Here is a 15,185-nt window from a genome sequence, read left to right as displayed (position 1 = left end):
TTTCCAGAGGTGTGTTGACCAGAGTTCCTCTTTTTGTCGCCTTTGTTTAAGCTGAACTAAACAAGCCACAGTATGGTTAAGTGTGAGGTTGTGCTTTGTGGAGGACTGAAGCTGCACCTCTGTAAAGGAGACATTTTCATGATTACAAGAACAAGAGAATCACTGCAAAAGAGAATGCAGCACTTCCAATTTAAAGCTTTACTTCTGTCCAATGCGTTGATAATTATTGTTCGTGACCTTTGAATGTGGCGAGATATGATAAATGTTGCTGTTTTTCTGTGAGGCCACACAGTCGTGAGTAAAGAATGTGTCCAACATAGAACTAACCACATAACCTTACTGGGGGTGTCAGCGTCTATATTGAACAACCCGGAAGTGATATCTTCCTTCCTGACTCACCGGGATCAGCAAATAACCGTTTCCTAATTTCCACAAGAGGCTGTGCCTTTTATAAGGCAGCCTCTGTAGAAAAATAAATGTCTTCTTAATGACTTGCCTGGTTAAAGAGAGTTTAAGGAGTTCAGTCCAGGGCTTGATAATCTGAAGCTGCATTCATTGAATGTTGAACTGTTTTAATCAAGCACTAGATGCATATACTCATGTAGATGTGTCAATATAAGCCAGCTGAGTGGGAGTCAGTGAAGACCGAATAACAGCCACGATGTGGAGCCTAGTATCACCCTCTCACCAACATGCTGGCGTCAAAAGAAATGAGTGTTAGAAGACTGTGTGCTGTCTTAAATACAGAATGCCATTTCATTACAAAGACGTTGCTGGTTGTTGCTTGCTGGTTAAATCATTCGCAGGACAGTAGGATTTAAATAAAGACAGTAGTAGAAACTTCTCCCATGTGACTGTAATCAGAGTCTCCCAACTGGATCATATGCAGACGCTACGTTGAGCCGACACAGGCTACAAGGCTACAGGGTTTCTTTGCTTCGTTTTAGTCACATTTCCAATCAGTGTTACCTTGGTTACTTCATTTGTTTAATTTGTTTAGCAAAATATCCACATTGAACTCTCAGAATCACAAAGAAAAAGAAGCAAAGTTATTAACTCATCCTTTTCCAAAACCGTGTCATATAAAGGATGTCACGATAACTTGTTGCACTGGAGACGCTGAATAGGAACAAATGTTTTCCTAAACATATGATAATGACCCCATCTTATGACCTCTGGACATGATTATTTACATGTCTTTATTTGGCTTGATAGGAAACACTATCAAGACAGATTTTTGTTTTGTTCTTTGTTAAAGAAGACCTTTGCTGAACTCAGATGTTGGGCCATAATAAATCCATCAGCTGGCAGGATGTTTGGCTCTGTGTTTTGTTTTACTTTGGAGCAACAATGTGTTTTCATTTCTCTTCCCGGACAGTCACACGGCTGAGTGTCTCTTCCTCTCTGACAGGGAGTTCAAGAGGGGGTCTCTCACAGCTCATTGCTGCCCCTCCCAGCTACCTCTCTCCTCTGCTCTTCCACTAGTCAAATTTAGTAGCAGTGGCCCCCTCTGTGGCCCTTCAAGTGGTTTACACAGTGCTGCGGGGGTGTAATTATGTTATCCTCCTCTTTGGGGTGTGGCCGTGTACAGAAATACAGCTGCTTATTTACGCTACCACACCTATTTTTCTCCAGCCTCACATCGCCTCTCCTCCTTGAGATGTGGGTCCTCTTGGGTGAGCACTGCCCTCAACGGTTTCCAGCACTAATGGTAAAATGTTCTTTAATAACAAGGCACGGAGGACCACCCCGATAATGTTACTTTACCTTTTTTTACCCTTCTTTCTTCTTCTTTTTTTCTCTTTTTGACATGCAAAGGAAATGAATTGGAGACAGAGATGCAGTCAACCTTTTGACTGAACCATTTGAATTAAAGCATGTAAATGAATGAATTAATAAATTAATTCATAGTTATATGATCGCTTTAAAGCTGTGCACATACACATGCACACACAGGCTAAACTATTTAAACATTGAATAGTGTTTGAGTAGCATTGCCGGTGGAGTAAAGTTTAACAGCTTTTCATACTACAAGATAATGGGTCAAATTTAACTACACTACATGTTGGTCGAAATGGAAATTCTCAAGTACAAGTTCAAATAGCAGCTGGAGCAATATGGGGCATGAATGAAAGTAATTCATTACTCCACTAAATACACTCACATCTGTTAAATGATTGTCAAGAAGGTAACTCACTTATTGTAGTTTGGTATTCTTTGTTTTTTTTAACATGAATCATACTTTACAGCTGTACACTTTTTCTCAGGAATGAAGATCATTTTGCAGAAGTAAAACTGCTGATGCAGACAAATTAAAGGAATAATGGTTCAAGATTTCATTTCGTCCTCCATCATCATCGTGGCCTGACACGGTAAGCTTGTTTTCCACATACAATTAACCACCGCACAGCCTGATATCTCAGTTCTTTTGGGTCTTAATGTTGACTTCATTCAGTTTATTTTCATATTGACTCTCCACTGATTTGACAGCTTATCTAAGCTAGTATCTGCTTAGCCTTTCAATAAATACATTAGGATACTTTCAGATCCTAATTTCCTAAAGTAAAATGATGTCAGTACATGTACTCGGTACAGTAAATCAGGTACTGTACTTACGTGCAGTTTTGAGGTACTTGTACTTTATATCTGTGTTTCAGGACATGAACTCATGTACACGTATGAAGTACATGAGTACTAATTCAGAACCCTTAAGTCTTTTCTTTGCCTGTTCAAAATGGAAGATGGGGAAGAGAAGCCAAATAAAGACTTGTAGACTAAATCAGTGTGTAAGCAGCACACTCACACACTGATTCTTCAGCGTTAATAATTTAATGATGGCACACATTATATCAAACCGGTACCTGAGCATGAACACATCTTATTGGTTCATTCAGAACTGATCATTTCTTGTTCCTTAACCAATGTCACAATGCTGCTGATTAGTGTAGGATGACTCAGTCCTTGCCAAGTCAGTGAAGTCAGTATGTTTGCTGCCATCTAGCGGCGGATAGATGTTACTTTCTATCCCGGAGGAGGAGGTAACATAAAAATATGCCATTCCATCGCACCTGACATATAAAATCCATTGTCTCTTTTCATCTATAACAATACCACACAGTAGAGGCTGTTTTCCTAGTTTTGAGTGCAGTGTTGGACTGACTGAGAGGAGAACAAGGAGGTGGCAGTAACAAATGCTGTGACACCAGCAACAGGTAGAGTCGCTTTTACATACCTTCGCCTGTGAAACAACAGTTTTTTTCAACAGAAAATCCGGAAGTTGCCTACTATTTCTTGAGGAGCACTCATGTCATTCTATAGTTGGATAAATCACAGCTGACTGAGGCCGAGGGATCACTGAATGGTGATTGAGGATTATCCGCAATCCGGGAGGTCGCAGCTGCATTCCTCATCATGCCCGGCCACAGGAGGCAGGTGGGTGATCATTCTAATAATCATGTCGATACATAATGTAGCTGCTCTGAGGCGAGCTCATGTTTTGTCACCGAAGGCCCGCTGTTTGACATGACTGCTAATAATGCACTTATCAGACCACATCGCCTCAACAACGCTGTAAAAGCCCCAGAGATGACACAGACCCTCTCCAGATTTACACAAATCAAAACCTGGCCACGCATGTATGCTTTGATCTGAGCTAGATTTGAATGGGATGTATTGCATGTTCTTTGGCGTTATAGTGTTTTCCATTCTAGCCACACGTTTTCAGTTCCGAAGCTCCTTTAACAGAAACAGTGTGAGTGAAAAGAATGCATGGACATGATAATAAGAGCAATTTAAGATGCTATGTTGTTCAGTCAGGTGAGAATCACCCCATGCAATGACATTTTTGCTGGTGGATCAAGTTCATCACAGGTTTCTGTCAGCATTGTTGCATTCCTGGACACACCTCTGTGTTGTAGTTAGACAGGATTCTTTTGTAGGTGACGACCTTTCTACTGATTCTCATATGATTGTTTTTGCAGGCACACACAACACATTTAATTACTTGGTCAAATGAAGTTATTCCCACCCCATTTTCATGCCATTTTAAAAACTGTCTAATTATTTTGTGGCGCCTATGTTTTTTACAGTGTTATTGACAGCATGACTTCTCCTTTTAATGTTTCTTTTATCATTTTGGGGTGAAGCCCAGTATTGAACTGCTGGAATTGATGGGAGTGGTTAAAGAGAATGGCAGTGAGCAGACATCACTTCCTCCCGTGGTGAGATAATTTAATCTAACCCCTTTGAGAACATCACGAATGCTCCCAATCATCTAAATGGTCAGATTAACCTTGGCCTCTTAAATGTCAGAGAGTCTGATTCTAGTCTAATCTTTTTTTGTCACACAGCTCACTCCACTGTCCTATGACTACGTCCTGGTTGCCAAAACAGTGAATGACCAGGAGAGAGAAGCTTTCAAGAAACAAACTGAGTACATTGACGAGCTGAAGCAGAAGAACTTCAAAGTGACAGTTGGGTCTTTAACAAAGAACAAAACATCTACTCTTGTTGGTTTATGAGTTGCAAATGTGACCAATTTCAACACATCTCATCTTTCTTTCTTCTTGTCAGAAAATTATTGATGAAGATCTCGTCTTCTATGGGATTCAAGCACCTAAAGAAGTATTTGAGAAGTACAGGTATCTGCTCAAAGTGTCTGATGCCTGTAACTGGAGCTCAGATCAGAGCGCTATGTCTCTCAGTACAAGGTAAGCCAAATAACTCTGTCTATTTTTAGTACTTGAAACCATCTCTGATGCTATTTAGAACATCCACCCTGCTTATGTGCACCACCTAACATCATTACTAATGATTTGTTCTTACATCAGATATCTCTGAAGAGTTGTTATTGAGATGATACCATTCTCCTAAACTTGTGATCTATGGGTTTCAAAGTTAGTCTTGAGTGAATGTGATTCTCTAAGTTATCTCTAAGCTAATCTGTCACTGTTAAAAAGCAACCCTTATTTGCTGCAAGGCTGTTTTTACAAATGATATTTGTCCTTGTTTCAGGATAAGGATTGTCCACTTCATCTTAAATCATACCCAGATCCGTTCAGGAGGTGAGATACAACTACAATCTAGATCTTTTTCTTTTAACCAGGCGCTTCATTCTATTTTATCATCTGTCTTTCCTGTTAACTTCACAGAAGTCCTCCGGGATCTTGTGAAGTCAAAGGTTTTTGAGGCAAGGTTCTGTTTACACGAGGTAAATTCTTGGGAGACTTATTTTTAATGCTGACTTTAAAGCCTTCTTGTCAAGTATCATCACAAATGATTACAGTTGGGATAATGGCACAATGGTGTGGTGGTTAGCACTGTCTCACACTAAAAAGGTCCCTGGTTCGAATCTTGGCTGTGTGAATTTTGTATGCTCTGCCTGTGCATGCACAAGTTATTGCCGGGTACTCATGCTTCCTCAGAAAGATGCACGTTAGGTTGAGTAGTGATTCTAAATTGGCCATGGGAATGAGTGTGCAAGGTTGTTAGTCTTCTTTGTCTCTGTGTTGACCCTCTGACGAACTGCCAGTGTTTTTAAGTGAAACTCGGCTGTGACCTTTCAAACAATTTATTGTTTCCAAAATAAATATTTGCCGAAAGAGGCACTATGAGAGTCATATTAATGCTGTGAGTCATCCAATGGTTGGATTAGATGGGCATGTGTGTGAGCATACACTGATACATATGTGACCATGAAAACCTCCACATTTTCAACTTTTCTGTTTTTACGACAAACACATGCAGGTTAAATTAAGTGTCGTGGAAATGTGAGTGTACACACGCTTAGAAAGTTTCTGAAATAAGATATGAGGTAGGATTAATTTAGTTTTTAATCAATAGGTCATTTCTGTTTAAACAGCTCCACTACTTTATGTAGTCACACTGTAAGGTTCTGTTCTCCGTGGAACAGCGTGTTGCATTAAGCACTTTGCACAAAGCTTTTCTTCATGTTGATGATTTTCTTTTGATTTTGTGTGCCTCTGCTTTCAGAAAAAGAAACAGAAAGAGCTGAAGGAGAATTGGGCACGATGGACAGCCTGTTTCCAAGGGCAACCCATAACTGCTGTCAGGTTTGCAAAACAACAGCCTATTCATAATTCTGATTTTCATACAGTTGCAGCAATGGCAGCATAATTGTTTTGGAAACGAGACAACAGCAAACATGTCACCAGCATGAAGCAGGCATTATTTGGAACCAGGGTTTAAAATGTGTGGAGCACCCATTTGTAATGTAGGTTAAAGTTGGAAGAGTCTTTTATCACCATGCTGGAATATGTCATGTTTCCAAATATATGAGAGGAGAGCTATGGTTCTTCAGGCCAAGTGAATATAATTCAGCTTAATGTCAATAGTAGAGACAAAATGTCAGCCTTTTACTGCAGCTTTCACATCGGGCCAATCAGCAGACCTCTTAGGCAAGATGCAGTTTTGTCAAAAACAACCCTGCACTCATCGCCTTTAATTGTTTAAAAAACTATGACCTGACGGCCGCAGCCATAGGAGTCTGGAAGCTTTTCTTTCTAGAAAAGGAGCGCCTGTAGCTCAGGAAGAATAGCCGTTTTCTGCTAAGTGGAATATTGGTGGTTTGATTCCTGGACCACGTGTCAAAATGTTCTTGAGCAAGACACTGAGCCCCGTGTGGCCTCCGATGTGTGCGAATGTATGAATAAGTACAGAAAGTTGCAAACGCAAACACAAAGCACTGAATCAGAGAAGGAAAAAGATAAACTTTTTTTTTATTTTTACAGTGCAGTTAGATTCTTAAAACACCAACACCTTGGTGCAGTTCTTTCAATGGGTGCCACATTGCTGACTGTTGGGGAAGTAGCTACTTCCTCTTCATTGCTGTAGCTTCAGTACCCCATCTTCGTTCTGCAGCTCAGGCCCAGCCCTCACTTGATCATCGGCGAGTCAACAAACTGACTTTCTAAAACCATTTGTGTGATGCAGTCATTTGGTTCCTTGAAAAAAAGTCAACATGGACAGAGGATGGTTTGCAGCTTAAGTAAGGTTCAACACCATTGTGGCTTAAAGCTAAACGCCAACATTAGTATTTTGACACACTGAAACTGCTCACATCCTATTAATTCTGAGGTTTATAGGGTTCAAGATTGAACATGGTTACCATAATCTGTCAGTATGTTAGCGCGCTAACATTTGCTATTTAGCACTAAAAATAAGAATCGCAGGAGCTATGATGGGATCAACAAAGTCAGCAACATTCATCCTCTTGGGAACATGAACATGACTATTAACATTAACATAACTATTAATAGTTATGAACTAAGTATACAGTTGAAGTGAAGTAAATCAGGTTATCATGATTCACTTCACATGCAATATTTGCTTTCATGCAAAGTTAAGAAATACATCTCCATATATGTATATATGTGCACATACCTTACATGTTTGCGGAAGCTACAGTTTCTGCATGGGCAATGACAGACACGACACTTTTTTCTTTGACTTTCATTTTTTCCTTCTTACCATATATATGTGGGTTCTTGTGTCAGGAACTACTTTGGGGAGAAGGTGGCCTTGTACTTCCTGTGGTTGGGCTGGTACACATACCTCCTCATCCCTCCTGCTGTCATAGGGATCTTTGTCCTATTCTACGGCCTCAGCTTCTTCAACTCCTCACCTCTCATGTAAGTTTTCCACAGCTTCCTGTCAGCATTTGTGTCATGATCGAGCATTTTCTCTGCAATTACTCCTCCATTATAACTGACCTTGCTGCCTTCCAGAAAAGAAGTATGCGAGTCTGACACAGTCATGTGCCCACTTTGTGACGATTCCTGCAAAGTGTGGAAGCTCTCAGACACCTGCATGTATGCCAAGGTACATCATTATGTTTACTATTAAGTAGCTGAGTGGTAATAATTGCCTGTTGGCGCTGACTGTTGGTACTTTGTATCCGCAGGTGACCCTGCTGTTCGACAATAATGGCACGGTGTTCTTTGCAATGTTCATGGCAATATGGAGTGAGTTTGTCAATATTCACATCCAATTTTAAGTGTGTTAGTTATGAAAGTCAGGCGAAAGATGCTTTTAAATACTGTAAATCAGGGTGCAGAAATGTTCTCCAATACAATTGCTAAAATATTTTAGCCGCACAGGACACCATGTACTATCAAATCTTTTATCAGCCTCAGATTTCTTTTATCTAAATGCCAGGTTTTGTGACCTCGGAGATGTGCACTGCCAAAGAGATGCCACATCACTGAGAAATCCTTCTCCTCTTGGCTACGCATATCTTAATCAGTCTGGGCCATCTGGCCGTGGGGGTGGTCAAGCAGTAACCTATAAGAATACAACCCTGTTTCCAACCCCTGTGTGTAATGACACTTTATTTTAAAATGTAAATAAAACATACTGATAATGTCCCTTGGAAATTAAAAGGGAAGAAAGATGTCCCACACTAATTCACAGTTACACATTTGTAACGTCCACAGACTCCTGGATTTTCTGTTGCCTCTCTAATAATTGTTCTAGATGTTGAACTTTAAAATATGTCAACATATTCAAACTCTCAGTGAATGTTTAACTCGAAACGCGTAAGCATCTAAAACATCTAAAAATCCTTATAAACAGAAAGCCCAGTGCAAAACTGGCACTGTTTTTCTTTGCCAATATGGTTGCGGGAAAGGCTTTTTTGTCTCATATAGGACGTGCTTCTTATTTTCATAGCAACGCTGTTTCTGGAGTTTTGGAAGAGACATCGGGCTTCCTATGTGTGCCAATGGAAAGTGTCTGATTGGAGTGAGGAGGAGGTATGGTCGCTTTATTACATTGCATCCCATTTCAGAAATCTCATGACAGGGTTTTAATCCTTTGTGTATTGCTTCGTCTTCTTTTAAAATTCAATGACAGGAGGAATTGATCTTGGAAATAGTGAACGATGCCAGCTGTGAACCAAAAAAATTCAAGCACTCCTATCTGCACAGCACTCTGGTTTTGATCTGTGTCACTGTTATGGTGAGAAACTGCTCGTTTTTTCTGCTCCAAATGTATTTAAAGCAAATATTGCAAATATTCATGGGTTTGGATAAAGTAAGAGAGTTGAAGATGGATCAGGGTTAGGCACATGGAAGGAGTAATGGAAGTGTGCATTAATTGCTGCAGAAAGATGTGTTTAATGACAGTAGTGGCACAATGTGTTTGTGTTTTTGTATCCACAGATACTGGTGATCATTGGCCTGACACATGTCTTGGTAGTGTTCAGGGTGATCGTTGCTGGGCATCTTGCTAAGGATTCATGGGAGTTCCTGAGAAACCACTCCAACATGGGAGCGATGATGCTGGGAGCTGTTTTCCATTACATCATCATCACTGTCATGACACAGGTACAAGGGTCGCTAAAAGTGGACTTCTGTGTGATTTTAAACGACATATGCTCTGTGATCCTGATCTTATCTGCGTCTTTGCAGGTCAACAAGATTGTTGCCATGAAGCTCTGCAGAATAGGTATGTTGACTCTATCGATCTCTGTTGTCTCCAGTGTCAGCCCTGAAGTAGGTAAATTACAGTTTCAACAGGAAAAAAAGTGCTACACATGCCTGGGACAGGATGCTGTCATCTATAAGGCTTCCCAAAACCAATGTTACAGAGACAGATTTGTAGGATACGAAAGTACCAAGACTGCTTGACAAATTCAAGTCTCGACAAGTCTTTAGCTCCTCAGGACAACATCTCTCAAAGACGAAACCAGAAATAACACACCCAAAAAAAAGATTTGCCACAAAGAAATTGAAATATGTTGACACATAATTGTACATGAACTGAAAAGTAGTGGAAGCAAAAGGCGAAACTAGGAGCGTTCGGTGACTTGCAAATCTCATAAACCAACATTCTAACCAATACCAATATTTTATTCACAATAGAACATAAGAAATGTAAAACATGTTGAGAGTGAGGCATTTTGCTATTGCGTGAAAAAATATGAGCTAATCTTGACTTTGATGACACATCTCAAAAGTTTTGATGGGGTCATGTTTACCAATGATTCACATTCCTCCTTTTCTTTTCTTTTTTAAGTTAGGATTCTAGCTGCTTTACAGTGGTGTAGCACTGTCTTGCTGGAATATGCAAGGCCTTTCTTTAAAAAGATGTAATCTGGATGGGAGATGTTAGTATATTTACAGTCATCACAATTTCATGTTGGAAAACATTATTTTGAAATTGTTCCACAATTTGAATGCACACTTTTTTTGCAGATTGCTGAACCACTGCCCAGCTTTACTTCAGAGAGGCTCTATGCTCTTTTTATACCCAATCCTGTTACTGACCTGTCACCAATTATTACCATCTGATTACCATAACTACGGGTGGATTTCGGTTAATAGTGCAAGGTCCATGGACCTGATGTAAGGTGGTCTTGGCACACTATCTTTCATGTGAATATCACCTGACACATATCTTTATAGCTGCTGGTGTGTGCCGTCCCAGTTACAATGTCCATTGTAAACCCATTGTAATATGTCAACCTTGCTCTTCACACATTTACACAGCATCCACACAGTGTAGATGCTGTTTCCATATGTGAACAGCAGTAATAGCAGATTTAAAGGTAGATTTTTTTTTTAACTTTGTTATTTACATGTGTACATCATACAGATAGCTCGGTTTTTACAAAAAAATATAGCTACAATGTAAGCAATGTTGACGATACAAGCAGACATTTGCTGCTCAAAATCTGTCCCAATCACAGTAAAGCAACATCAAGATGTACTCTTGTTTAGGCCCTTTAATTGTGATGTTTTTTTATTTTATATTATTATCTTTGCGACCGTAAGCAGTTTCGCTGTGTGGTGGTGGCCAATGCCACTTGCCAGGAGCTTCTGCCATCGTAGTAATAACTTGTACTTTTCACGAACTGTCATTAGTCTCGGAGAGTTCAGTATCGCCTCTTCTTCTTCTTCTGTTGTTTCCAGGGCAGACAAGACATTAGAGTGATTGGTTCCATCTAGTGGTAGAAAGTGGAGTTACAGTCAAATCTGATCTGCATAATACTTAGGTTGTTTTTTGTTGTTGTTTTTTTAAATATAATGTTATAGAGATTGTTTTTTCCACCTAATTATTTTGATAGCCTAGTTGATTTTTTTAAAAACACTGATTAAACATAAGCCTGATATCAGATCTCTGGAACTCGTACATGTGATCAAAATGTAGTCATTAAGATTATCCCTCCATGATTAGACTTCTATTACACTTCAGTTTCTTGTAAGGCAAAGAGGAATTTGGCTATGATGAAGTGCCTTGTATGTGTCAAGTTGGAGTTTATAAAAACTGACTTACTTAATGCTAGATTTCAACACCTATTTATATCTTAACATCTTCATTATGTTTTTGCCAAACATACCTTTTTAAGATACATTTATTTCAACTCAGACAATGATATAATGAAGATACATTTTGCCAGGTTTTAGGATTGTGCTATCTATTGACCAAACAGTGAAATGCATACATACTCACATGCGGTCTTTCATTTTCAGAGAAAACAAAGTCATTTGAGAAGAGTTTCACTGTCAAGATGTTCACCTTCCAGTTCTTCACCTATTTCTCCTCACTCTTCTATGTGGCCTTTTTTCTTGGCAGGTAAGAACCTGATGAGGCTCATTTCTTTAACTTATCAAACCTGCTTGTCCTGGTTGACTTGGACACATCAGACTAATATTGACTTGTTTTTCTAACACTGATGACAGAATAAATGGCCATCCAGGTGATTATGTACGAATTGCAGGAGAATGGAGACTTGAGGAAGTGAGCAAGCACAAATCTGTTTCCTACTTAGAAGTGCATACACACATTTTCACATAATTATTTTGACAATATCCTAAATGTATAACACTATTGTGTGCAGTGTCACCCCAGCGGATGTCTCACAGACCTGTTCATCCAAATGACCATTATAATGGTGCTAAAGCAAACCATCAGCAATGTGTTAGAGTTCTCTGGCCCGTAAGTATACATTTCTTTTATAACCATAAGCAGCGTGCGTAGTGTTGGACTGGGCTGGTTAAAGCTGTGCTGTTATTTGCTTTAGGTGGTTCCGCAAGTTTGTGAAAAGCAAGAGAACACAGAAGCTGCAGAGAACATGTGCTCACTGCTACCTAAAAGATGATATAGAGGTCAAAGGTGGAGCTGAACTGTGCGACATCTGCAAGCTCCGAGACTGGCACAACAACTACCAACTCAAAAACGTTGACTCTTTCAGCCTGTTTGATGAGTTTTTAGAGATGGGTATGAGCTGTGTGGTTGCTTCAAACATAGCCGTCCCTAATACTGGACTAATTTCGATTGATTTTTTTTTTTGTGCTCTTACTTTAGTGATCCAGTTCAGCTTTACAACCATATTTGTGGCAGCCTTTCCTCTTGCTCCACTTCTGGCCCTCATTAATAATGTCATTGAAATTCGCTTGGATGCCATCAAGATGGTGACACTGGAGCGTAGGATGGTTCCCAAGAAAACCAATGATATTGGTGAGGGTCTCTTCTTGACAAAAATGAGTTTGTTCACTCCTTGTTATGTAAGTATACATGCTGAACCCTCATTTGCTTTTCTTCAGGTGTTTGGATAGACATTTTGGAGGCTATTGGTGTCTTAGCTGTCATTGCAAATGGGCTGGTGATTGGAGTATCCTCGGACTTCATACCTCGGCTGGTGTATCAGTACCGCTATGGTCCCTGTGCCAACGGCACAGTAACAGATACTGAGTGAGAATGCATTCTTCTGGAAATTTCTTACAATTTACAACGGTCTGTGAAACACTCACTTCAATTAGATTCTTCTCCCACTTTAGCTGCATGGTCGGCTATATCAACAACACTCTCTCCATTGCGTCAATGGATGACGACAAGGTTAGGTTTAAACCTAACCAGATGGTCACTTTGAGTGGTGTAAATGTAACTTCATGCAGGTTTGTTTCTTTTACAACTAACGTCACAATGAAACCAATTTACAACATACAATCATCAGCACTGATAGACTGATACAGGTCTGCTCTGTTCCTCTTTGCAGCTATAAAGACTACAGGAGCAGTGACTACAGTTTCACCCCACAGTTCTGGCTAATTTTAGCTGTGCGCTTTGCATTTGTTATCCTCTTTGAGGTAAGTCTCAACTAAAAGACCTTGTTCCTATACAGGAAGAGTTCTGCAGTCTTTCTAACATCTAACAAAACTGTGAAAGGGTTTGTTTTGCCTATTTTGCAAGTCAACATCTCAGAGGTGAATTCCATGTTGCATTAATGAAACCATTTGGTGTTTTCACGATTGAAAAAGAGATCAGATTCCTAACATTGCCCTCTCCGCTTGCAGCATGTTGTCGTCATATGCAAATTCGTTGCAGCCTGGTTTGTACCAAGCGCTCCCATGGATGTGAGGAATGAGCAACTCTTTGATAAACTCAGGAGGCTAAAAGAGGAACTTGGGTGAGTCTCAAAGACATTGGAATTGGTGGCCAAACATGCTAGTTGCTTATAGGTTTTCCAACTTTTATGCTGTAAAAAAATGTGTCGTGTGCCCTTCGATACTGGGCCACAATGACATGCCCATTCATTTCTGTGCAATGGGATTTAGTGTGTCTTCATGATGACTAAATAAATGCTAATGTTATTATTTCCTGCAGGTCTTTTAAAGCATGACAGCATTCAAACACCTCAATGGGAATCATTTTACCCTGAAAACAAACCCAGTGCTGCCTTGTGTGTTGATGTGTACACACTTTCCCACTGCTGAGACAGCCTTAAGGCTGTTCATCATCACCCTGAAGAGTGAAGGAGGAGCGTGGCTCTTTTTTTTATTTGTTTGCTATCAGATATTAAGCACTTGTCTATCTGGATTTACATCCATAAAATGGACTTTAAAGACAAACTATTTTTTTCTTGTGTGCAGTAAGTGACGTTGCTGTATAGCCCATAATTATTCTGTTCTTTTTCTATACTACGAATGCACTGACAGCTTATTGTTGAATCCCTGTATTTGTGGGTCACGTGTGAGTGTTTTATTGAGAGCCAAATATAATTTATACTGCTACTGCATATGGACTGCTGATTGTGTTATGATATTGCATTGCACTATAAAACAGAAAAAGGGTTTTGATGCTTGTTGCTTTAAAACAGACAGGATCTGACAGTGTGTTTTGTAAATGAAAATGTTTTGCATTATAGTATTTTATATCAATGAATTAAAGAAGAAAAACAAATGTCCTTATGAGATGTCTTTTGAATTTAAAATGCATGTCTTTGTGTCATTATAATTTTTTTTTACGTATTTATGTATTCATTCATTCATTCATTCATTCATTTGAGTTCAGTGATGGAGGAACTATTTGATTTTAAGCATCCACAATATGTGCAAGGGTTACCAGTAGTGGAGAAGTATTCAGATCCTCTACTCAAGTAAAAGTACCAATTCATAAATGTAAAAGCTCCCCATTACAGGTAACCACTAGTTCAATCTTTGTATTATCTTTTGAAGTATTTTTTATCATGTATTCTTTGAATTTTTAATCGTAAACCAGTAACTATAGCTGAGAAGAAATATATGATATATTTTCTCAAAACTAAGTAGACTTATAAAGCATTATATTAAAAAAAATGCTCAAGATGCTCAAATGCTTTAGTAAAGCTTACGTTTCACTCCTGATTCTGGTTTTAGATAACCTGAGATTGCAAAATCAAAGTATAAAACAGTTTGGTTATTTTTTCACTACTTATTCACTTCGACAGATAACGTATAATAATCGTGGGTCTAATGTATCAGCAGAAGCATTTCATATAAATCCTTAATTAGAAGGTTATAACAGCTTTGTAAGTAAGTAAATTTAGCATTCTTACTCTTTTTCTTACTTATAACTCGAGTGTTCCTGGTATTTCCTCAGCAGCAATGTAAAAAAAATCCACAGAGCTTTTTCATAGCACTTCTTTTCCATCGGTGACGGCTGGAAAAGCACAAGGGAAACAGTGGTAGTATTAGAATCCCGTGTGTGTCCCCGTAAAACATGTTGTGAAGCAGTTCTGCAAATAACTGGGATGAAGACGTCTGTGATACAACTGAATGCCAAAGTGCCGGCACTTAAGAATCGTCGTTAAAATAATTGGACATAAATGTATTAAGTTTTCCGGCGGTGTCAAATTTAGTTATGGTTAAGAACGCAGGTGAAAGAAAGTCTGAGCGTCACGTGAC

At 39.3% G+C, this 15,185-nt stretch overlaps 1 protein-coding gene across 1 annotated transcript; it reads left to right on the top strand.

Annotated features, from left to right (window-relative positions):
* The first annotated feature begins 3,036 nt into the window (after window positions 1-3,036).
* LOC140307217 (anoctamin-9) lies at window positions 3,037-14,201 on the top strand. The gene is made up of 25 exons (XM_072385997.1): window positions 3,037-3,212; window positions 3,319-3,432; window positions 4,146-4,220; window positions 4,350-4,472; window positions 4,573-4,709; window positions 5,014-5,063; window positions 5,151-5,209; window positions 5,992-6,071; window positions 7,515-7,649; window positions 7,746-7,839; window positions 7,922-7,982; window positions 8,689-8,771; window positions 8,872-8,976; window positions 9,180-9,344; window positions 9,429-9,465; window positions 11,493-11,595; window positions 11,703-11,760; window positions 11,861-11,958; window positions 12,044-12,240; window positions 12,328-12,480; window positions 12,567-12,714; window positions 12,801-12,917; window positions 13,019-13,109; window positions 13,317-13,429; window positions 13,627-14,201. Exons 2-25 carry the CDS (start codon window positions 3,412-3,414, stop codon window positions 13,640-13,642), a joined length of 2,319 nt encoding a protein of 772 aa, XP_072242098.1. The 5' UTR covers window positions 3,037-3,212; window positions 3,319-3,411; the 3' UTR covers window positions 13,643-14,201.
* Window positions 14,202-15,185: the final 984 nt, after the last annotated feature.

The sequence above is a fragment of the Leuresthes tenuis genome, unplaced genomic scaffold, assembly GCF_036924035.1.
Source record: "Leuresthes tenuis unplaced genomic scaffold, fLeuTen1.0.hap1 SCAF_5, whole genome shotgun sequence".
NCBI classification, from domain to species: domain Eukaryota; kingdom Metazoa; phylum Chordata; class Actinopteri; order Atheriniformes; family Atherinopsidae; genus Leuresthes; species Leuresthes tenuis.
Note: the sequence above shows the minus strand (reverse complement) of the source record. Positions and strands in the feature narration are given on the sequence as shown.

Excerpts from the sequence above, each read along its gene's own strand:
- LOC140307217 (XM_072385997.1), top strand. The coding sequence starts at position 3,412 with ATGCCCGGCCACAGGAGGCAG. Across the intron at positions 5,210-5,991 it reads CAAGGTTCTGTTTACACGAG|AAAAAGAAACAGAAAGAGCT; the intron begins GTAAATTCTTGG and ends CTCTGCTTTCAG. Across the intron at positions 12,481-12,566 it reads CAAGAAAACCAATGATATTG|GTGTTTGGATAGACATTTTG; the intron begins GTGAGGGTCTCT and ends GCTTTTCTTCAG.